This window comes from Delphinus delphis, chromosome 16, assembly GCF_949987515.2.
Source record: "Delphinus delphis chromosome 16, mDelDel1.2, whole genome shotgun sequence".
In the NCBI taxonomy this organism is placed as follows: Eukaryota; Metazoa; Chordata; class Mammalia; order Artiodactyla; family Delphinidae; genus Delphinus; species Delphinus delphis.
In genome coordinates this window covers 40,877,067-40,900,049 of record NC_082698.1, presented here as the reverse complement: position 1 = coordinate 40,900,049, position 22,983 = coordinate 40,877,067, and the positions used below count along the sequence as shown (strand labels likewise).

Below are 22,983 nucleotides of genomic sequence, written 5' to 3'. Positions count from 1 at the left end.
TTTTCCTAAAAAATGGAAAACCCCAGGAAATCTGCACCTGTTTTCCCACATGGCAACATTCATTAGAGATGAGTGGTAGCTGACCTCTTCAGAGGAGTTGTATGCTCTCTGATTTGAGAGACTTCCAGTTCTCCCTATTATTTCATACTTTTGGCTACTTCACTCATTTAGGTTACCTGCCTGGTCCCTGAAAACATTTGAGTTTGTGACTCCTGATAGGGCATCTATGGGCAAGTATATTTGCAGCCTATATCAAAAATATATATAAACATGAAGTTATTCCCTAGTATAAATTATATTCAGATATATGGTGCTAAATATACCTAATCCAGAGTATCCAATTCATGGTCCTGGTGTATATGCATTTACACAATTTTAATTGTGTAATGTATGTGCAGCACAGTGTATGATTTGACTTTACAGTTTTTACATCTGTATTGGGTAATAGTAAAGATCACATATTCTGGAGATTATGCTTATTTGGGCCCAGGTTATTAATGGCTCTTTGTTTTATTAGTTTTCATATTAAAAAATTGGAATGATAGTCATAACTACCTGATACGGTGATTTATAGAATTACATGAGTGCTAATTCCTGTAGAGCATTGAGAAAAACAGTAAATGATACATTGTAAGCAGAGAATAAATGCTATGGTTTTTATTCCATTTTTCTAAATAAGAACATAGAATGAACTCTAAATGTTACATGAAAGAATGGATTCATAAACAGCTGTTAAATTAGTTCATCTTGGCCCTCTCTGTAAGTTTGTATGTATATATCTCTTTATCTACACAAACATAAAGTTGGCTAAAGCAGACATGAATTCTGTATGTGGTGATTTCATGGAATGAATTATTCTAACTATCCATATCCCAGATTCTTAGTCACAATGAATAAATGCTCTCTTAGGATTTATAAAATCTAAAAGCTGGGTTTTCCATTTTTCTGAGTGTTCTTAAATAACCCAATTAAAGAAACATACAAAACCACCTTCGTTTATGCTTTTGTAAAAGCCAAGAAAACAAACGCAAAACCAACAACAGTCGAAGTCACTTAGGGTTCTATAACTTCTAAGTAAACAATTAGTCTGTCATTCTCAACCTGCTTCAACATACCTAGTAGAGATTGTGTAGCTAGAAATATCATTTATTCCTAAATTTATAAATGGGAAACCACTATGCATAGTAGGGAAGGAAAGATGTTAATTTTTGATTATAGAAATGCTAATGAGTAAAAGCCAAATGAATTCTGTTTTTTCTTCTTTCAGGTCTCTGTGGTCAATCAGCTGGATATGCAAGTCATTGTTTCGAATGTACCCCCTACTCTAGTGGAAAGAAGGATAGAAGAGCTTACAGAGTAATGGTTTTTCTTTACTTATATGTTTATTTTCATATGGCTATAGTTTTTTATTGAATTAAGTCATTTTAATAATTATAGTGTTCAGACTAAACATATATTTTATAATACCTTCTTAAAAACAATTTAGCTCACTCTTTTCTTGAAATAGGTAGCTTCATTTGGAATATGTGAAGATTCTAAGAGTACGTTCAAATAGGAATGAAAATTAGATGTGAGAAGATCTTATTATTCAGAATGCTTTGACTGATGGGTCAACATAAACTCAAAATGCTGCATATAACAAATAAATCATAACTTAATTATTTGAGTATATGTCTTGATTTTGTGGCCCCAGATTCTTGAAAAAGCTCATTACCTCAGTAATCCAGCTAGTCTGGGGAATGCTATTTCTCAAAGTGATGTATCTAGATGGCTAAAGCTTATTCTTTTAAAAACTAAGATTGCTAATTTTAAACAACATATATTTAAATTATTCTAAAATATATGTCATTCCCCTCTGCCTTTTGAACAGTGTGTACACTGTACATGGCTGAATATGTTACTGTTGACAAATTGTGATTATGAATTCACAGTTGTCTAATATTCTAAATGTTATCAAGGATTATTAAAATGTCTTTACTATTTCACTCTTAACTACCCTAACCTAGCCTTCCGTCATTTAATAATTTTATAGTTGTATTTGTTAGTTATCCCTTGTCTTCTGTTGAGTTCATGTTGACAGATGTCAATTACTGTCAATTTGTCTCTTTTGAGCAAAATATCTTACACTTCCAAGTTGCCAGAAGAAGCTTCAGATAGTCATACAGCTAACCTTTTAGTAATTATGTGTGAAATAAAATACAATAGGCACTGATTAAGGCATGAGAGACTCTCCTGTAATAAAAGCATATGTGCTTTGCAACCATTACTTGTTAGTTTCACAAAATTTAACCTATGGGTGTCACATAAAATGTCCTATGAAAGAGGTGATTATCAACATTTAAGTGTAGAATAGCAATCACACAGTGTCTTGTTTACTTCTGCAAAAGTGGTTTACACATGCTTAACCTTTATTAAAATAATAGCTGATTACACCTGAAAAAAGTTAGAATTATGCCTGTCTCTTAGCTGCTTTAATGTCATCTATTGAGGCAGGCTTTTCTGATTACCCTATCCAAAATAGATGACACTCTTCTCAACCTCTAAGCCTTTGTTCTGCTTTTGTTCAAAGCATTATTTAATGTTTATATTTATATCAATTTAACATAAGCTTCATAAGGATAGGAAATCTACTTTTCACTACCATAATCCCAGTTATATAGTAAGCATTTGATGCATTTTACTGAATGAAAATGTTATACAAGCAAAATCATGATGCCCTTTTCTTCATATTGAGACAAAATTTATAAAAACTGGAAAAAATGGCAATGTAAAAGTATAATTTCATAGCAATTATATGATTTATTCCTCTTACATGGATATGAAGATATGAAAGAGAAAAATCAGGCATCTTTCAAGTCTTGAGAGAAATATATCACTGTGAAAGGAGCTTTGACTTCATATAATACTGGTTTTGAAACATGAGCTTCGGCAAATAATTTAATCTTCCCCAGATTCATTTTCACCACTTGTTGACCAGATAAAACTGTCATAGAACTGTTGTGAGAACTAAATAATATAAGCCATCTAGGACGATGGAAATTGTGAACATTCAATGAATAATAGATATCCTATACAAATGAGGTTAGTGATCCAAAGTCAGTAGGGTAAGGCAGAGAGATGCCAGAGTTTTTGCATGTTCTATTAAAAGAGCATAGTTTAGTAATGGAGCTCAGACTATGGATTCAAATAAACAAGTTTGAATCCTATTATAGCTGTGTGACCTCTGAGAAAGATATTTAACACTTAGGACCACATTTTCTCATCTTGAAAACTGGAATAAGGATGTCAATCTTGTGTTGCTTTTGATAGAATTAAACATAAATTTGCTAGTGCAGTAAGCACAGCAGGCACATGCCAGATTCCCTTTTATAGTTTTTTTTTTTTTTTTTTTTTTTTACAATCTGTGTTAATTTAGAGATTCTTAAGCACAACAACTTTGGATCTCTTTTTAAAAAAAGAGGCTTTATTTTTCAGAGCACTTTTATGTTCATAGGAAAATAGAGTAGAAGATACAGAGAATACCCATATACTTCTTTCCCCCACACATATAGCTTCCCTCACTATCCACATCTTACACCAGAGTAGTGCATTTGTTATAATCAACAAACCTAGTTCGACACGTCATAATCATCCCAAATCCATAATTTGCATAGGGTTCACTCTTGGTGTTGTACATTCTGTGGTTTGGACTAATGTATAAAGACATGTATCTATCACTGTAGTATCATACAGAATAGATTCACTGCTCTAAAAAATCTTCCATGCTCCACCTATTCAAACCTCCCTTCCCCACTAACCCCCAGAAATCAGTGATCTTTTTACTATATCCATAGTTTTAGCTTTTCCAGAACATAATACCCTTGGAATCATATAGTATGTAGTCATTATGATTGCTTTTTGAAAGCTACTTTAGTAGATGGAAGTAGAGATAAAGACTGTTAGATCTAATCCAGCACCATGAAGCCCAAAACGCTCATTCTCAGTGTCTTGGGGTGGCCAGGAGGGGATGGGAAGGGCATAATGAAAACATACATATAGCCAAGGTAGACAGCAGAGTACCAATCTATTAATTAAAAATAGGAATGGGATAGGGAGGATGGGAGGGAGACGCAAGAGGGAGGAGATATGGGGATATACGTATATGTATAGCTGATTCACTTTGTTATAAAGCAGAAAGTAACACACCATTGTAAAGCAATTAAACTCTAATAAAGATGTTAAAAATATATATAGGAATTTATTGTTCCAGTGACCAGAGTAACGAACACATTCATTTCCTGTAGACGTTCTTAAATGACAAATCACATCATCATCAAAGCCATGTTCTGTATTTCCTATGAGACTTAACCCTATCTTAAGAAGGGGAAACTTGAACTGCATATGATCATCACTTTTATTTTTTCCTTTAGGTAGGCCCATATATGAGGCCATATATGAGGCCAGATCATAATCCAAAGCTTTTTTGATAAGAAAAAAATCAGTACAAATTGGGAGAGTTGATGAAAGAAAAAATTCATGACCTAATATATCCATTTCACAATGGGGAAGGTTTTTCAGAAGGGGTCAGTATCCTTTGATAGCTAAGAGCACAGTGCCTGGAAAACAGAATGCTCAAAGAGTAAATGTTAGCTGCTATAGGAATGCTAATAATTACTTCCCACTCCCTTGGAACTGGCTGAAATGGCTCTACTGAACAAAATTTTTATTACTTTGTTTTTTAATGCTTATAGAATTAACCAGTGACCCTTTGCAATGAAACACATCTCTTTTTAATTATATTAATGTATTCAGCAAATTCCCCCATAATGCGAAGCTATGCCCCTTACAAGTGGCCTCACATGTTTATGTTTTGAAGAATTTTAGGTTGACCTTAGCATGTATCTCTTTGTGAGCCTTGTTTTTCTCTTACAAATTCTTGAGATTGAGTAGAAATAGCTGTGAGGATAAAGTTAAGGAGACCTTATTATAACCTAGAAATGATTGGCAGTAATGTCTAAAGAAGCTAAGAAATGTTTGCATTTTGTGTCTTCTTCCTTTCTCTTTCCACTTCACCATGAAGCCCAGATAAAGAAGTTTGGGATTCTAAAATTTAAATCCTTAAAAATCTATGGAAATGGCATTTTCAAAAATATAAATAAAAGAGTTTAGAAATATTGTGTTATAGTATGAATCAGAATTGATAACTTAGATCTTGGAGTTGATCAAATGCTTCTCTTACTTTCTAAATACAATATGGAAATTCAGTGAAATCAGGACTTTATTGATGTAGTTATTGCTTTGGTTTGGAAGAGTCTATTTCCTAGAATATTTACATAGCATATGAAAGTGTAATTAATTTATAGCTCCTGGAATTAAGGTTCCAAACATACTTTAGAAATCTAGCCAAAATGTGTATTTCTGGGATAAGAATGATAAAGTCTCTTGGGAAGAAAACCTATGAAACAGTAAAAAATAAGTGCCAGCACTTACATTGTCTTAAATCTGCATAATAAAGACTTGGTGTTGAGGGGAAGGGTGAAGTTGAAAGGTAAATCAATCAACACATTATCTTTGATCATTTTTACCTACCCTTTGCTTTAGAGTTGAGGAGCTCAGGGAACTTTCTATAAAGGGATATATTAATAGTTTAGTAAGTATAAATTTAAAAATAATATTTTTACTTTTAATAATGTTATTTAAACTTTGTTACTTCATTAAGTTAATTCTTTTTATTATAATATTTAAATGTTAACAATAATTAGTAATTTATATAGCAAAATCCTTTTGCAAATAAAACTTTATTTCCAAAAAGAGGTAGTAGGCTGGATTTAGCCTGAGGGCTCTAAGTTAGCAACTCCTAATTTTAGAGCATTATACTTTGTAGAGAGAAAAAGTTACAATGCAATATCTATTCTATTCAAACTCCTATAGGAAAACACATTGGGGAACATCTTGTGTGAAATTCCCAAGTAATATATATTAATATTTTTTTTCCTAGGAAGGCTGTTCCTTTTGAATTCAGAGGACCTAGGCTCAAGCCCTGGCCCACCAGTGACTAGGAGGTCTCGGGCCAGGAAATTAAACTTTTTGATTCCTAATATCCATATCTTAAAGCTGGCAATTTAGTCATTAAAAAAAGGATAGGGCTTCCCTGGTGGCGCAGTGGTTGAGAGTCCACCTGCCAATGCAGGGGACACGGGTTCGTGCCCCGGTCCGGGAGGATCCCACATGCCGCGGAGTGGCTGGGCCCGTGAGCCGTGGCCGCTGAGCCTGTGCGTCCGGAGCCTGTGCTCCGCAACGGGAGAGGCCACGGCAGTGAGAGGCCCGCGTACCGCAAAAAAAAAAAAAAAAAAAGGATAGTTCCTGGTTGTAAGCACTGTAGATTTAACAGTGAACTAAAGCAAAGTCCCTGTTCCCATGATGCTTACATTCTGTTGGGGGAAAACAGCAAATAGAATAAGAATAATAAATTAATTTATAATGTGATGCTAAGTAGTGATAACTATGATAAAGACAAATAAAAGTAACAATATAAAAATATGAAAGAGAAGTACTATTTCATATAGGATGATTGAGGAAAACCTTTCTAATAAGGTGAAAGCTGAGCAGAAACCTGAGAAAAGTGAGGGAGAAAGTCATGGGTCTGTGGTGATGTGGGGAGGGTTAGGGGTGGAGGGAGTTATCCCAGAAAGAGGACACCACAGATATGAAAATCAAGATTAAGGGGCATACTGGTCATATCAAGATATAGATGTCAAGGTAGGGAATGAGTTATATAGGATCTCATAGGCCACTTGAAGGATTTAACATTTTACTTATAGAAAATTTATAGAAAATCCTTATAACTGTCCAATATAGTAGCCACTAGTTCCATGTGGTTATCGAGTGCTTGAAAAGTGACAGTTCCAAATGAGAGGTGCTGTAAGTGTAAAATACACACCAGATTTCAAAGACTTAGTACAAAAAAGAAAGTAAAATATCTCCTTAATATTTTTATATGGATTACATACTGAAATGATCATTTTTGGATAGATTTAGTTAAATAAATATATTAAATTAATCTCACCATTTTTATTTTTAATTTTCTAATGTGGCTACAAAAAATTTGAATTTACATGTGTAACTTGCATTGTATTTCTTTTGGGCAGCATTGCTTTAAATGTTTAACTTGCATTGCTTTAAATGTTCTAGCTTAAGTTTTAAAAGATCGTTGAGTGGGAGATCAGGAGACAAGTTACGAGTCTAGAGCAGTAGTCCAGGAGAGAGATCAATGTGGCTTGGACTGGTGGTAGGTATGGATATAGGAAGGGGTTAAGTTAAGGGTATAATTTTGAAGGTACAACCTACCGAATTTGTTATGGATTGGATGTATGAGAAAAGGTAAGAAACAATAATGACTCCTAGGTGTTGGGTCTGAGCAAATAAAATAAAAATAATATTTGCCATACTTGGACACTGAAGAATTTGATAAAATTATACATGGCGAAAGTAATGGTGTGTTCTTAGAGAGGATTGATTTTATTTAGCAATAGTTGATTCACATCCATAAAGACCCCAGATGTCAGCTTGCACTCTCACCATCGCCCTGATGGTTTCCCAACTTGGTGATGGATTAAAACTCCATTATCTATTACCCACAGTCACTTTTTTAGCCCTACATTAATATTATTCTCTTTTGTCTCATTTATTCCATGTGAACTGAGTATATTATATGTATCAGGTATGGTGCTGATATCAAACCAATGAAAATCTGTTAAAAAATATAAGCCCAGCTGGGACATATGAAGTATATTATTGAATTGAAAGTTTTGTTGTGTAGTTTTTCTTATCTGCTGTATGCTAAATAGAATTGCTATAAATGTTTCCAATCACATGCCAATTTTGTTCAAGTATCCTTCACACAAAGATGTAGTTGAAGTTGAAGAGGTTATCAACAGAGAATGACCATAAATGACCTAATTTTATCAGATAGTAAAGCACAGACATTTCAATAGCACAGCTTTGGAAAGTAACATTTTCTGTAATAGGCGTATAATAGCTGTAAAATAAATTGAAACCAGTGATAAAATAAAATATAAACTTGAAATAAAATGAAATCCTACTTGTTAATATTCAAGGTATAGTTATGATTCTTTTTAAAAAAGGTAAGTGTAATTTGGTTTTATTCAAAGTCTACGTGATTCATCTTTGTGACACAAAAGGGATGCATCTACTGTTTTTCTGAAATACTTAGTTTGGAACTTTATTTTGATAGAGAACGAAGTAACTTCCTGCCTTTCCAGGAAGAAATACTTACTTTCAACTAATTATGTTATAAGAAGTCATAGTTTTTTTACAAAATTAAGATAGCCCAGAATACAATATTTTTATCTTAACCTGTTAAACCTGACAAAGCAAAATATCTCTACATTCTCACTGCTATAATGCTGTAAGGGTCTTTACACTCTTAGGGAAAAAAAGGTATCCTACTGTTGCACCTTGACATATCACAAAATCTGGTGGAAAGTGTAATTTATAACGCCAACCATATGAACTCAAGAGTTCTAAGACCCCATGGTTCCCATAAAGCATAGACAGTTTTATTTGTACAACATAGTTGGCATTTCTCATGAGCCATGTGAAAGCTCAAATGGTATCATAAATTTTAAAAGTCCAGACTTAAATATGACATGGTTGATGACCTCTTTCTACCTTATTCAGCTTCTAGCATCATTGGGAGTTAAACACTCTAAATATATAGAGAACTTTTTTCAAGAGTTCATATTCAGTAACCATTAACAAAAACCAGGCTGTCATCATTTTTAATTTACTAAATGTCATTTCAGGTTGAAGGTGATTTTTTTCCTCAGCGAGCCTGTCAGAATGTCATGTTTGTGCTTCGTTTGATTTACAGGATTTTGGATCGCTATGTTCAGGAGCAAATTCCTGGTTCCAAGGTTGTGGTAGAGAATGTTGGAGCTCGCCGGCATGGCGATGCCTTTTCTCTAGAAGATTACACAAAGTGTGACTTGACTGTCTATGCAATCGACCCCCAAACCAACAGAGCCATCGACAGACATGAGCTTTTTAAGTGAGTATTTTTATTGTCTGTAACAGCTTTTTGGTTACAGTATCACCCATAGATAATCCTGATTTAAGGATATAAGTAAATAGTTTAAAACCCATCAGATTTTTCTTGAAAGTGAAGTGTAATCAAAACAAAAGAAAAAAAATCTAAGAAACAATACCTAGGGTACTCACGCCTAGAATTTTTAAGTCTAAGTATGAGATAAAGTGACTTCGGGGGATCTGTTCTCCTTGAGATGTCTGAGGATCCATTATGCTTTAGAGCAAGAAGCAGTTCACCGAGATCACCTTGCATCGGCTTCCACTCTTGCTCCAAGACCCTGCTCTTTGAGAGGAAAGCACAGATCCCTTCTTAAAGTGGCAAGTTGCCTGCAATGATGTCAGTAGGCTTGAATTTTAAGAACAAGCCTAGCTCTCTTCACGGTCTTATTGAATAGGCAAAAATTAACATCTGATTTTTCCCTTGACTTGGGGGTAGAGAACAGAGGAGATAATCACTTCCACCGAAGTCCATGTGACATTTCTTCCAGGTATGAATTTGAATATTTGAGTTTTAAATCCTTTAAAAATAAGGAATATACAAAATCTTAAACAAAACCCTGCTACATATTCTCCTTTGGAAATTATTCTAGAACAGCTTTAGTTGTTGTTGTTAGTTTCTCCTTTACTCTAGTGACATCTAGTGTCCAAAAGATTATTGGCATGTAATTCTTACCTAAAAACATGTTTTGTAGTAAAAATACATATTGATATATAATCATATATATATATTCTGAATATTCAGAGATGTGTGTATATATATACACATAATCTCCAAAATCCATTATTTCAGAATTTAGTTTTTCTATGTCTCTCTATATAATAAACATCATGCAAATAAATATATGCATATACAAATTTACATGCATATATCCATATATGGGTGCATGTTTTTATTTAGTAAACATCTATTTACCCATTTATTTATTAAAACTCATAAATTCTGAATTTAGTTTTACTTTATATCTGTTCATCAACAAAATTTCACTACTATTTTAGCAGCAATGAAAGTGATTTAGTATCAACTTAATTTCTTAAAAAGCCATAGTTATTAAGTATTAATTAAGTATGTATAATTAATTTATGGGTGATATGCAAGAGAGTATATTAATCACTATGAAGAAATACAGATTACTGAAGCAATGGCTTCTTCTCAGGTTTTAGACTCACCATCCAAACGAAGGAGCATTTAGGTCTACTAAGACAATAATTACTTTATTAATTTAAAAAATTATTTAGAAATATACATTAAAAGTAATTTTTATATTCTTTCGATTGTCACTATTAACATTTATTTAAATCTATCTGCATTCTTTTTTTAAAATTTATTTATTTATTTTTGGCTATGTTGGGTCTTCGTTGCTGCACACGGGCTTTCTCTAATTGTGTCGACGGGCTTCTCATTGCGGTGGCTTCTCTTGTTGCGGAGCACGGGCTCTAGGCACATAGGCTTCAGTAGTTGTGGCACGCAGGCTCTGTAGTTGTGGCTCACGGGCTCTAGAGTGCAGGTTCAGTAGTTGTGGCACACAGCTTAGTTGCTCTGCGGTATGTGGGTATTCCCGGACCAGGGCTCAAACCCCGTGTCCCCTGCATTGGCAGGCAGATTCTTAACCACTGCGCCACCAGGAAAGCCCTGCATTCTTTTTTATATACACTGGTTTTATTTTAAAATATGATGATAGATTGTTCAAATTTAAGGTGCTTTCCTAAATTTAAAAATATCTATTTTCTTTAGGCTGACAGCCTGGCTCTAAAGAGTAAAATAATGGTGATTATAATTTGAATTGTACTTGTAAATATTTTAGAGATAAAAGATTTGGAAACTGAAGCCAATTTGGTTTCAACTGACACTGTGAAGTACAAGATAAACATTCTTCATTCTATTAAGTTTTCCAAAACCTAGATTATATTGTGAAAAGTAGAGTTCTAAATTCAACTAAATAACTATTATAGCCAAGAAAAAAGGAAAAAAAAATAGAATAACTATAAATTTTAAAAAATTATATTGAGGAGAGGATGGAATAGCCATGAAGTATTAAAAATTTTGCCTTAGCGGTCTTCACCTTGAACTGTTAGCTGAGAACACTGGTCTAATTTAAACCCTAGAATTGTTCTTTGAAATATTTTGTAATGAGATTATATAGATATATTTCAAAATGCAACGTTGATATGCATAGATATTATTATCAGATACTATTACCTATTCTGAAGTCATAAAAGTTTTTGTATATTTAGTTTTAACACTGAACAAATGTACTAGAACATTGATTGTTGCCTAATGCCCAGACCAGTGGAAATAGGATTATCCTCTCAATTTCTCCTTATGCTAAAATCTAAGCTTCTGAGGCTGTTAGAATTTTTAGGGCAAAGATTTAGAAACAAAAAAGATACTTCCTCCAAGGAGTTCACTAAGATATTTAAAAATTGATTTAACAATATCAAAAAAATTTTAAAACTTTATAAGTGCATAGAGAAGACTGGAATGGCTTTACAACTCATTAATTACATATTTTGTTTCACAAGGTTATGCGTATGTTGATGATTTTGGGATATGTGAATTGCTTAGATTTTCTACAATAAGTGTATATTACTTTTATTTTCCTTTTATTCTTCTTGTGGTTCTTTGAGCATCTTTAATCTGCATTTTTGGGGGGTTTTGTTGTTGCTGTTTTCATTTCTGGAATATTCATAGACAATATATATTCAAATATTTCTTATACCCTGTTTTTTCTTTACCTTTTCTGGGACTCCAATTAAAATTTTTATTTCTCATAGCTTTTGGATGCTTGGTTCTTATTCCTCTCCCCTCCCCCAACATTCTTATCACTTTGTGGGTTTTTTTCAGCTAAAAGTACTATTTTGTTTTTTTATTTTTATTGTTTTAACTAATTTATTTTTTAACATCTTTATTGGAGTATAGTTGCTTTACAATGTTGTGCTAGTTTCTGCTGTATCACAAAGTGAATCAGCTATATGTATACATATCCCCTCCCTCTTGCACCTCCCTCCCGCCCACCCTATCCCACCCCTCTAGGTGGACACAAAGCACTGAGCTGATCCCCCTGTGCTATGCGGCTGCTTCCCACTAGCTATCTATCTTACATTTGGTAGTGTATATATCTCCGTGCCACTCTCTCACTTTGTCCCAGCTTACACTTCTCAATCCCCGTGTACTCAAGTCCATTCTCTACGTCTGCGTCTTTATTCTTGTCCTGTCCCTAGGTTCTTCAAAACTATTTTTTTTTAGATTCCATATATATGTATTATCATACGATACTTGTTTTCCTCTTTCTGGCTTACTTCACTCTGTATAACAGTCTCTAGGTCCTTCCATCTCACTACAGATAACTCAATTTCATTTCCTTTTATGGCTGAGTAATATTCCATTGTATATATGGGATACATATATACACATGTATGTATATATGTGCCGCATCTTCTTTATCCATTCATTTGTCGATTGACACTTAGGTTGCTTCCATGTCCTGGCTATTATAAATACAGCTGCAATGAACATTGTGGTACATGACTCTTTTTAAATTATGGTTTTCTCAGGCTATATGCCCAGTAGTGGGACTGCTGGCTCGTTTGGTAGTTCTATTTTTAGTTTTTTAAGGAACCTCCATACTGTTCTCCATAGTAGCTGTATCAATTTACATTCCCACCAACAGTGCAAGAGGCTTCTCTTTTCTCCACACACTCTCCAGCATTTATGTTTGTAGATTTTTTGATGATGGACATTCTGACCGGTGTGAGGTGATACCTCATTGTAGTTTTGATTTGCATTTCTCTAATGATTAGTGATGTTAACCATCCTTTCACGTGTTTGTTGACAATCTGTATATCTCCATTGGAGAAATGTCTGTTTAGGTCTTCTGCCCATTTTTGGATTGGGTTGTTTGTTTTTTGATATTGAGCTGCATGAGCTGCTTGTATATTTTGGAGATTAATCCTTTGTCTGTTGCTTCGTTTGCAAATATTTTCTCTCATTCTGAGGGTTGTCTTTTGGTCTTGTTTATGGTTTCCTTTGCTGTGCAAAAGCTTTTAAGTTTCATTAGGTCCCGTTTGTTTATTTTTGTTTTTATTTCCATTTCTCTAAGGTGGGTCAAAAAGAATCTTGCTGTGATTTATGTCATAGAGTGTTCTGCCTATGTTTTCCTCTAGGAGTTTTATGATGTCTGGCCTTAAATTTAGGTCTTTAATCCATTTTGAGTTTATTTTTGTGTATGGTGTTAGGGAATGTTCCAATTTCATTATTTTACATGTAGCTATCCAGTTTTCCTAGCACCACTTATTGAAGAGGCTGTCTTTTCTCCATTGTATATTCTTGCCTCCTTTATCAAAGATAAGGTGACCATATGTGCGTGGGTTGATCTCTCAGCTTTCTATCCTGTTCCATTGATCTATATTTCAGATTTTGTGCAAGTACCATACTGTCTTGATTACTGTAGCTTTGTAGTATAGTCTGAAGTCAGGGAGCCTGATTCCTCCAGCTCAGTTTTCTCCAGATTGCTTTGGCTATTCGGAGTCTTTTGTGTTTTCATACAAATTGTGAAATTTTTTGTTCTAGTTCTGTAAAAAATGTCATTGGTAGTTTGATAGGGATTGCACTGAACCTGTAGATTGCTTTGGGGAGTATAGTCATTTTCACAATGATGATACTTCCAATCCAAGAACATGGTATATCTCTCCATCTGTTTGTATTGTATTTGATTTCTTTCATCAGTGTCTTGTAGTTTTCTGCATACAGGTCTTTTGTCTCCTTACATAGGTTTATTCCTAGGTATTTTATTCTTTTTGTTGCATTGGTACATGGGAGTGTTTCTCCTTCATTTCTCTTTCAGAGTTTTCATCATTAGTGTATAGGAATGCAAAAGATTTCTGTGCATTAATTTTGCATGCTGCTAGTTTACCAAATTCATTGGTTAGCTCTAGTAGTTTTCTGTTAGAGTCTTTAGGATTCTTTATGTATAGTATCATGTCATCTGCAAAGAGTGAAAATTTTACTTCTTTTCTAATCTGGATTCCTTTTATTTCTTTCTCTTTTCTGATTACTGTTTGTAAAACTTCCAAAATAGTGGTGAGAGTGGGCAACCTTGTCTTGTTCCTTATCTTAGTGGAAATGGTTTCAGTTTTTCACCATTGAGAATGATGTTGGCTGTGGGTTTGTCATATATGGCCTTTATTATGTTGAGATAGCTTCCCTCTGTGCCTGTTTTCTGGAAGTTTTTATCTTAAATGGCTGTTGAATTTTGTTGAAAGCTTTTTCTGCATCTATTGAGATGATCATATGATTTTTATCTTTCAGTTTGTTAATATGGTGTATCACATTGATTGATTTGTGTATATTGAAGAATCCTTGCATTCCTGGAATAAACCCCACTTGATCATGGTGTATTATCCTTTTAATGTGCTGTTGGATTCTGTTTGCTAGCATTTTGTTGAGGATTTTTGCATCCATGCTCATCAGTGACATTGGCCTGTAGTTTTCTTCTTTGTGACATCTTTGTCTGGTTTTGGTATCAGGGTGATGTGACCTTGTAGAATGGGTTTGGGGGTGTTCTTCCCTCTGCTCTATTTTGAAGAGTTTGAGAGGCTTAGATGTTAGCTCTTCTCTAAATGTTTGATTGAATTCACCTGTGAAGCCATCTGGTCCTGGGCTTGTGTCTGTTGGAAGCTTTTTAATCACAGTTTCAATTTCATTGCTGTGATTGTTCTGTTTATATTTTATATTTCTTCCTGGTTGAGTCTCCGGAAGGTTGTGCCTTTCTAAGAATTTGTCCATTTCTTCCAGGTTGTCCATTTTATTAGCATATTGTTGCTTGTAATAATCTCTCATGATCCTTTGCATTTCTGCAGTGTCAGTTGCTACTTCTCCCTTTTCATTGCTACTTCTATTGATTTGAGTCTTTTCCCTTCTTTTCTTGAAGAGTCTGGCTAATGCTTTATCAATTTTGTTTATCTTCTGAAAGAACCAGCTTTTAGTTTTATTGATCTTTTCTATCATTTCCTTCATTTCTTTTCATTTATTTCTGATCTAATCTTTATGATTTCTTTCCTTCTGCTAACTTTGGGGGTTTTTTTGTTCTTGTTTCTCTAATTGATGTAGGTGTAAGTTTAGGTTGTCTGTTTGAGATTTTTCTTGTTTCTTGAGGTAGGATTGTATTGCTGTAAACTTCCCTCTTTGAACTGCTTTTGCTGCATCCCATAAGTTTTGGGTCATCATGTTTTCATTTTCATTTGTTTCTAGGTACTTTTTGATTTCCTCTTTGATTTCTTCAGTGATCTCTTGGCCATTTAGTCGTGTTACTTAGCCTCCATGTGTTTGTATTTTTTACAGATTTTTACCTATAATTGATATCTAGTCTCATAGTGTTGTGGTCAGAAAAGATACTTGATATGATTTCAATCATCTTAAATTTACCAAGGCTTGATTTGTGACCCAAGATATGATCTATCCTGGAGAATGTTCCATGAGCACTTGAGAAGAAAGTGTATTCTGTTGTTTTTGGATGGAGTGTCCTATAAATATCAATTAAGTCCATCTTGTTTAATGTATCATTTAAAGCTTATGTTTCCTTATTTTCATTTTGGATGATATGTCCATTGGTGAAAGTGGGGTGTTAAAGTCCCCTACTATGATTGTGTTACTGTCGATTTCCTCTTTTATGGTTGTTAGCATTTGCCTTATGTATTGAGGTGCTCCTATGTTGGGTGCATAAATACTTACAATTGTTATATTTTCTTCTTGGATTGATCCCTTCATCATTATGTAGTGTCCTTCTTTGTCTCTCCTAATAGTCTTTATTTTAAAGTCTATTTTGTCTGATATGAGAATTGCTACTCCAGCTTTCTTTTGATTTCCATTTGCATGGAATATCTTTTTCCATCCCCTCACTTCCAGTCTGTATGTGTCCCTAGGTATGAAGTGAGTCTCTTGTAGACGGCATATATATGGGTCTTGTTTTTGTATCTATTCAGCCAGTCTATGTCTTTTGCTTGGAGCGTTTAATCCATTTACATTTAAGGTAGCTATCAATATGTATGTTCCTATTACCATTTTCCTAATTGTTTTGGGTTCATTATTGTAGGTCTTTTCCTTCTCATGTGTTTCCTGCCTAGAGAAGTTCCTTTCGCATTTGTTGTAAAGCTGGTTTGGTGGTGTTGAATTCTCTTACCTTTGCTTGTCTGTAAAGGTTTTAATTTCTCCATCAAATCTGAATGAGATCCTTGCTGAGTATAGTAATCTTGGTTGTAGGTTTTTCCTTTTCATCTCTTTAAATGTGTCCTGCCTGTCCCTTCTGGCTTGCAGAGTTTCTGCTGAAAGATCAGCTCTTAACCTTATGGGGATTCCCTTGTGTGTTATTTTTTGTTTTTCCCTTGCTGCTTTTAATCTGTTTTCTTTGTATTTAATTTTTGATAGTTTGATTAATATGTGTGTTGTCATGTTTCTCCTTGGATTTATCCTTTATGGGACTCAATGCACTTCCTTTGCTTGACTATTTCCTTTCCATATTAGGGAAGTTTTCAACTATAATCTCTTCAAATATTTTCTCAGTCCCTTTTTTTTTCTCTTCTTCTTCTGGGACCCCTATTAATCGAATGTTGGTGCGTTTCCTGTTGTCCCAGAGGTCTTTGGGACTGTCCTCAATTCTTTTCATTCTTTTTTGTTTATTCTGCTCTGTGGTAGTTATTTCTACTATTTTATCTTCTGGGTCACTTATCTGTTCTTCTGCCTCAGTTATTCTGCTGTTGATTGCTTCTAGAGAATTTTTAATTTCATTTATTGCATTGTTTATCGTTGTTTGTTTGCTCTTTAGTTCTTCTACTTCCTTGTTAAACGTTTCTTGTATTTTCTCCATTCTATTTCCAACATTTTGTATCATCTTTACTATCATTACTCTGAATTCTTTTTCAGGTAGACTGCCTATTTCCTCTTCTTTTGTTTGGTCTGGTGGATTTTTATCTTGCTCCTTCATCTGCTGCATGTTTCTCTGTCTTCTAATTTTGCTTAACCTCCTGTGTTTGGGGTCTCCTTTTCACAAGTTGCATGTTCGTAGTTCCCATTGTTTTAGTTGTCTGCCCGCAGTGGGTAAGTTTGGTTCGGTGTGTTGTGTAGGCTTCCTGGTGGAGGGGACTGGTGCCTGTGTTCTGGTGGATGAGGTTGGATATTGTCTCTCTGGTGGCGGGACTGCATCTGGTGGTGTGTTTGGGGGTGTCTGTGAACTTATTATGATTTTAGGGAGCCTCCCTGCTAATGCGTGGGGGTTTTGTTCCTGTCTTGCTAGTTGTTTGGCATAGGGTGTCCAGCACTGTAGCTGGCTGGTCATTGAGTGGAGCTATGTGTAAGTGTTGAGATGGAGATCTCTGGGAGATATTACATGATATTACATGGTGCCGGGAGGTCTCTTGTGGACAAGTGTCCTGAACCCGGCTCTCCTACCTCAGAGGCTCAGGCCTGACCCCAGGCCACAGCACCAAGACCCTGTCAGCCACATGACTTAGATGAAAAGGGAGGAAAGAAAAAGAAGGAAATAAAATAAAATAAATAAAATAAAATAGTTATTAAAATAAAAAATATTATTAAGAAATAAAAAAATAAGTAATAAAAAAAAGAAAGAAAGAAGAGAGCAACCAAACCAAAAAACAAATTCACCAATGATACCAAGCACTAAAAACTATACTAAAAAAAAAAACAAACGGACAGACCGAACCCTGGGACAAACGGTAAAAGCAAAGCTATACAGACCTAATGACAGAAAGAAGCATATACATACACACTCACAAAAAGAGAAAAAGGAAAATAAAATATATTTATATAACAAAAAGGAGGAAGAGAGCAACCAAATCAATAAACAAATCTACCAATTATAATAAGCTTTAAGTACTAAACTAAGATAAACATAAAAACAGAAACAAATTAGATGCAGAAAGGAAACCCCAAGTCTACATTTGCTCCCAAAGTCCACTGCCTCAATTTTGGGATGATTCGTTGTCTATTCAGGTATTCCACAGATGCAGGCACATCAAGCTGACTCTGGAGATTTAATCTGCTGCTCCTGAGGCTGCTGGGAGAGATTTCCCTTTCTCTTCTTTATTCTCACAGCTCCCAGGGGCTCAGCTTTGGATTTGGCCCCGCCTCTGCGTGTAGGTCGCCTGAGGGCATCTGTTCCCCACCCAGACAGGACGGGGTTAAAGCAGCAGCAGCTGATTCGGGGGCTCTGGCTCACTCTGGATGGGGGGAGGGAGGGGTACGGAATGTGGTGCGAGCCTGTGGTGGCAGATGCTAGCGTGACATTGCACCAGCCTGAGGCGCTCTCTGTGTTCTCCCAGGGAAGATGTCCCTGGATCACAGGACCCTGGCAGTGGCGGGCTACACAGGCTCCCGGGAGGGGAGGTGTGGATAGTGACCTGTGCTTGCACACAGGCTTCTTGGTGGCGGCAGCAGCAGCCTTAGCGTCTCATGCCCATCTCTGGGGTCCGCACTGATAGCCGCAGCTTGCCCCCATCTCTGCAGCTCATTTAGGCGGTGCTCTGAATCCCCCCTCCTCGCGCACCCTAAAACAATGGTTCCTTGCCTCTTAGGGAGTTTCAGACTTTTTCCCGGACTCCCTCCCAGCTATCTGTGGCGCAGTAGCCCCTTCAGGCTGTGTTCACACAGCCAACCCCAGTCCTCTCCCTGGGGTCTAACCTCTGAAGCCGAGCCTCAGTTCCCAGCCCCTGCCCATCCTGGCAGGTGAGCAGACAAGCCTCTCAGGCTGGTGAGTGCTGGTCGGCACCGATCCTCTGTGAAGGAATCTCTCCGCTTTGCCCTCTGCACCATTGTTGCTGTGCTCTCCTCTGTGGCTCCAAAGCTTCGCCCCCCGGCCATCCCCCATCTCCACCAGTAAAGGGCCTTCCTAGTTTGTGGAAACTTTTCCTCCTTCACAGCTCCCTCCCAGAGGTGCAGGTCCCGCCCATACCTATTCTTTTGTCTCTGTTTTTTCTTTTGCCCTACCCAGGTACCTGGGGATTTTCTTGCCTTTTGGGAAGTCTGAGGTCTTCTGCCAACATTCAGTAGGTGTTCTGTAGGAGTTGTTCCACATGTAGATGTATTTTTGATGTATTTGTGGGGAGGAAGGTGAGCTCTACATCTTACTCCCCTGCCATGTTGAAGGTCCCTCCCTCTTTGTGTTTTAGTTTGAATAAATTCTGCTGCCCTGTTTTCAAGTTCACTGATTCGTCTATGTTAGCCTATTGATAAGCTCATTGAAGGAATTCTTCATCTTCATATCTTTTTAAAAAATTCTTGCATTTCCATTTGGTTCTTACAGTTTCTACCACTTTACTGAGTTTCTCCATCATTTTAGGCATGTTTTCTGCGTTACTACTAGATCCTGTAAAATATTAATCAGAGTTGTATCAAAGTCCCTATGTGACGGTTCCAATATCTGGGTTACCTCTGTGTCTGGTCTATTGCTTTCTTTATCTTTCAGCAGTTCCTGAATGCCTGTGACACAGAAAGGGTTTCTCTCCATTCTCTTAACTCTCCCGATGTAGTAAATGGCTCTTGCTTATTGCTTGGTTCTACTCTAAGGGTGAGAATGAGACAATGAGAGGTTGGGGGATTCTGTTTTCCTTGTCTAGCCGGTGTGCCTAGGATTTGGGGTGGGGCTTTCTCAGCTTTTCTTCCATGCCTTCCCATGGCATCCATACTCTGCTTCATATTTGTGGAGGTTCTTGGGTGTAAGAGAGTTCCCTGCCCCTCCCCAACCAGTAGTAGACCTCTACTTTGCAGGGTCTTAGGCCCAAGAGAGCTCCTTCTCCTCCCCCAGATGGGGTGGATTTTGCTCATAGCTCTTCTCCAGAAGCAGTGGACCTTTACTTGAGCCTTAGGGATGGGAGTACTTCCTCCCTCTCTCTATATATGGCTCTTGCTTTATGTGAGATACAGGTCCAGAAAATTGCAGAGCACCCCAGCCTTAGCTGCCTATATCCCTGCACTATGAAGAGGATTTCTCTGGTCCCTGCCCTGTACCCAATCTATCTTATGGTGGGCCATGGAAAAGAGTTTGCGAGTGAGTGCAAACCCCCACTTGTGTTTGTGGGTCACTTATTCTATCTAACCTTACATGCTGATACACACTTAGCTTTTAAGCATTTATTAAAAATTTAGCTGGTTTGTTTTATTTGAATTTATGGTACCTACTTGTGGCTTGTTCTGAGAAAGGTGAGACAATACATGGTCTCATCCCACTGTTGGAGGAAACTGTCACTCTTTGGAATTTGGTTTTATGCTTGCAAAAAAATTTATGATTTTAATGCTATTTGACTTCCCCTTCATTAGGGTGGGTGCCACATTCTCTTAAGGCTTTCTGCCTTCTGAGCAGAAACAGACCATACTATTTTAAAGCAAAACTTAATTAAATTTAAAAATGAGCAAATACAATTTTAGCTTGTACACTTAATAGTCCAGTCTGCTTAAAATTAGTCTGTCCAGATAGTAAATGAGATATAAAGAAGAAGGAGAGAAAGCTGATATATTCTACAAACTGCATTTAAAAGTACAGTGTTAAAGGGCTTCCCTGGTGGCGCAGTGGTTGGGAGTCCGCCTGCCAATGCCCTGGTCTGGGAGGATCCCGTGTGCCGTGGAGCGGCTAGGCCCGTGAGCTATGGCCGTTGGGCCTGCATGTCCGGAGCCTGTGCTCCGCAACGGGAGAGGCCGCAGCGGTGAGAGGCCTGCGTACCGCAAAAAAAAAAAAAAAAAAGTACAATGTTAAAAAATACTTTAAAATAAATCTAACTACCAACTTCTGATAAAACTTCTTTCAACTTACTAAGTCCAGAAAAAAAATTCAATATACTGAAAATCCAAATAATTGGAAAACTAAATGTTAGAATTTAGTTAAAATAATTGTGGAACTGTATAGAGGAAATAGTGGTCCACCCTTGATTTGTTTTATTAAGAACAACCTTATCCAAGTGGAATGAATGTGGGCAGATATGTTAACCATTGCCAATTCTGTAAACCTGTTTCAGAGACGCACATTATTTACTGACAAAGGAAATAGGCAGTTGCCCCTCCACTGTTTAGGTGTGTGCTTTTGTGAAGTACAGAATACATTCTCCTGCTCACCCTCCCCTTTATTTCTACATCCATATGTACATTGAAACACTGAAATCCTCAAGGTAAAATGCAGAGTGGTCTGTAGTTATACATTGTACTTTGAAAGTTGTGTTCAAGTGAATGGAGCCAGGGATACCTGTTTGCATGTGCTCCATCAGTTGGGTGAATCAGAAGACATGGAATTGGCTTAGGAATTTACCTCATGTCAGGAAAACAGAGCAGTAATTAATTAATCTTGGCTAAATACTAGGAAGGGGTCTGTTCACCTCACCCTTAGACTTGAAAAGCATTTTAACCAGCAGCTAAGTAGACTATGGATGAGAATAAAGAGAAAATCACATTTCTTTATTGATATTGAATCTGACAGCTTTATCTCCTTTCTAAATAAGTAAGGTGAAAAATGGGATCAGTAATAAATACTGAAAAACAAAATAAAAGAAATAACACCCTGATGACTCAGAGGTAGACTATATCTCTGGAAATAATTCTCTTACAGAAACCACTAGAAAACAGTTTAATATTTTCTGTAGAAAATAAGACCGTATAAGACAAATGGTGTATGTGTTTTGCATGCCCTGAATCCTTACCTGCTTCTGGTAAAAAATGCTCCACAAAAGAATAGTGAGGATTGACCTTCTCCAAATGGTGGTGGGCTTTTTGTTTTGTTTTGTTTTGATTTTAGCCATGTGGCATGTAGGATCTTCGTTCCCTGACCAGGGATTGAACGCATGCCCCCTGCAGTGGAAGTGCGGTGTCTTACCACTGGACCACTAGGGAAGTCCCTGGTGGTGGGCTTTGATGAAGTGCTTTCCCCTCAGGCCATTTGGAGTATGCCTTTCCTCTGCTCACATGGAGTAGGTGTGGGTTAGTGCACATTCACGAGAAGGTCAATTAGATTTCATCTCAAGGATTTACATGGATGTTAGGAGACAGTAGAGCTCTTAGTCCTGAAATCAGAAAAAGTATAAAACAAAAGCCTGAAGTTTCTTGGGGCTAATTTTTCGATCTTAGGAAGAAATTCTCCTAAAATCCATTGACTATCTGGATTCAACCTTGCCTAGAATGAAAAAGCATCTGAAAAATAAACTGGCAAAATGAAGTATACACATAAGAAGTTCACAGCATATTATAGAAAAGAAAAAAATAATCATAACAGAAGTCAGAATATATTTAGAGGACAATCAAGATACAACCTGATAATTGCATGTATCTCTGAGGTAAAAATGTAATTAAAATATTTCATTACATTACAGGTGAAATGAATGAAAATGTTGTCATATGTCCTCGAAAAGTACCTGAGTATGTTTTAAAACTATTGAAACAAAAAAAAAAAAGACTTAATCGTAAAGGAATAAAAATTAGATAAGCCTTATACATCCCACCTGCATGATGAAATGCCAAAAATCAATGGGATCAAATCCACAATATTTTAAGGAAAATGTTATGACTTAAGAATGTTGGCCTAGGCAAGTTGTTTTGCATATATACAGCAAAAAAGAAAGATATTCTAGATCAGTTATGGATTCAAAAGCTATCAACTCTTCTAGTAAACAATTACTTACGATCACCGAAATTGAGAAATAAAACAAAATGAAGATCTAAATAATGGAGTTATTGTAGCGTAAAAAGACTAATAAATCTTCCTTTAGGTGGTTTGGATATCAAATAGAATCCAGTAGGAATCCAATAGAATTGTGATCCGTGGATACACATGATAGGAATAAATTTTCCCTGCAATTAATGATCTTCCTCTGCTTCTGATCCTTCCCAGTTTCTAATGATACAGTTCTTGC

The 22,983-nt window shown here is 36.2% G+C and overlaps 1 protein-coding gene across 17 annotated transcripts in view; it reads left to right on the top strand.

The window, feature by feature from the left end:
* PCDH15 (protocadherin related 15) overlaps window positions 1-22,983 on the top strand; it is a 724,552-nt gene that overhangs the window by 673,844 nt on the left and 27,725 nt on the right. For all 17 annotated transcript variants that reach the window (XM_060034587.1, XM_060034586.1, XM_060034585.1 and 14 more), the window contains 2 exons: window positions 1,268-1,356; window positions 8,873-9,049. In XM_060034587.1, coding sequence (XP_059890570.1) covers window positions 1,268-1,356; window positions 8,873-9,049 — 266 coding nt within the window. The remainder of the gene's footprint in view (window positions 1-1,267; window positions 1,357-8,872; window positions 9,050-22,983) is intronic.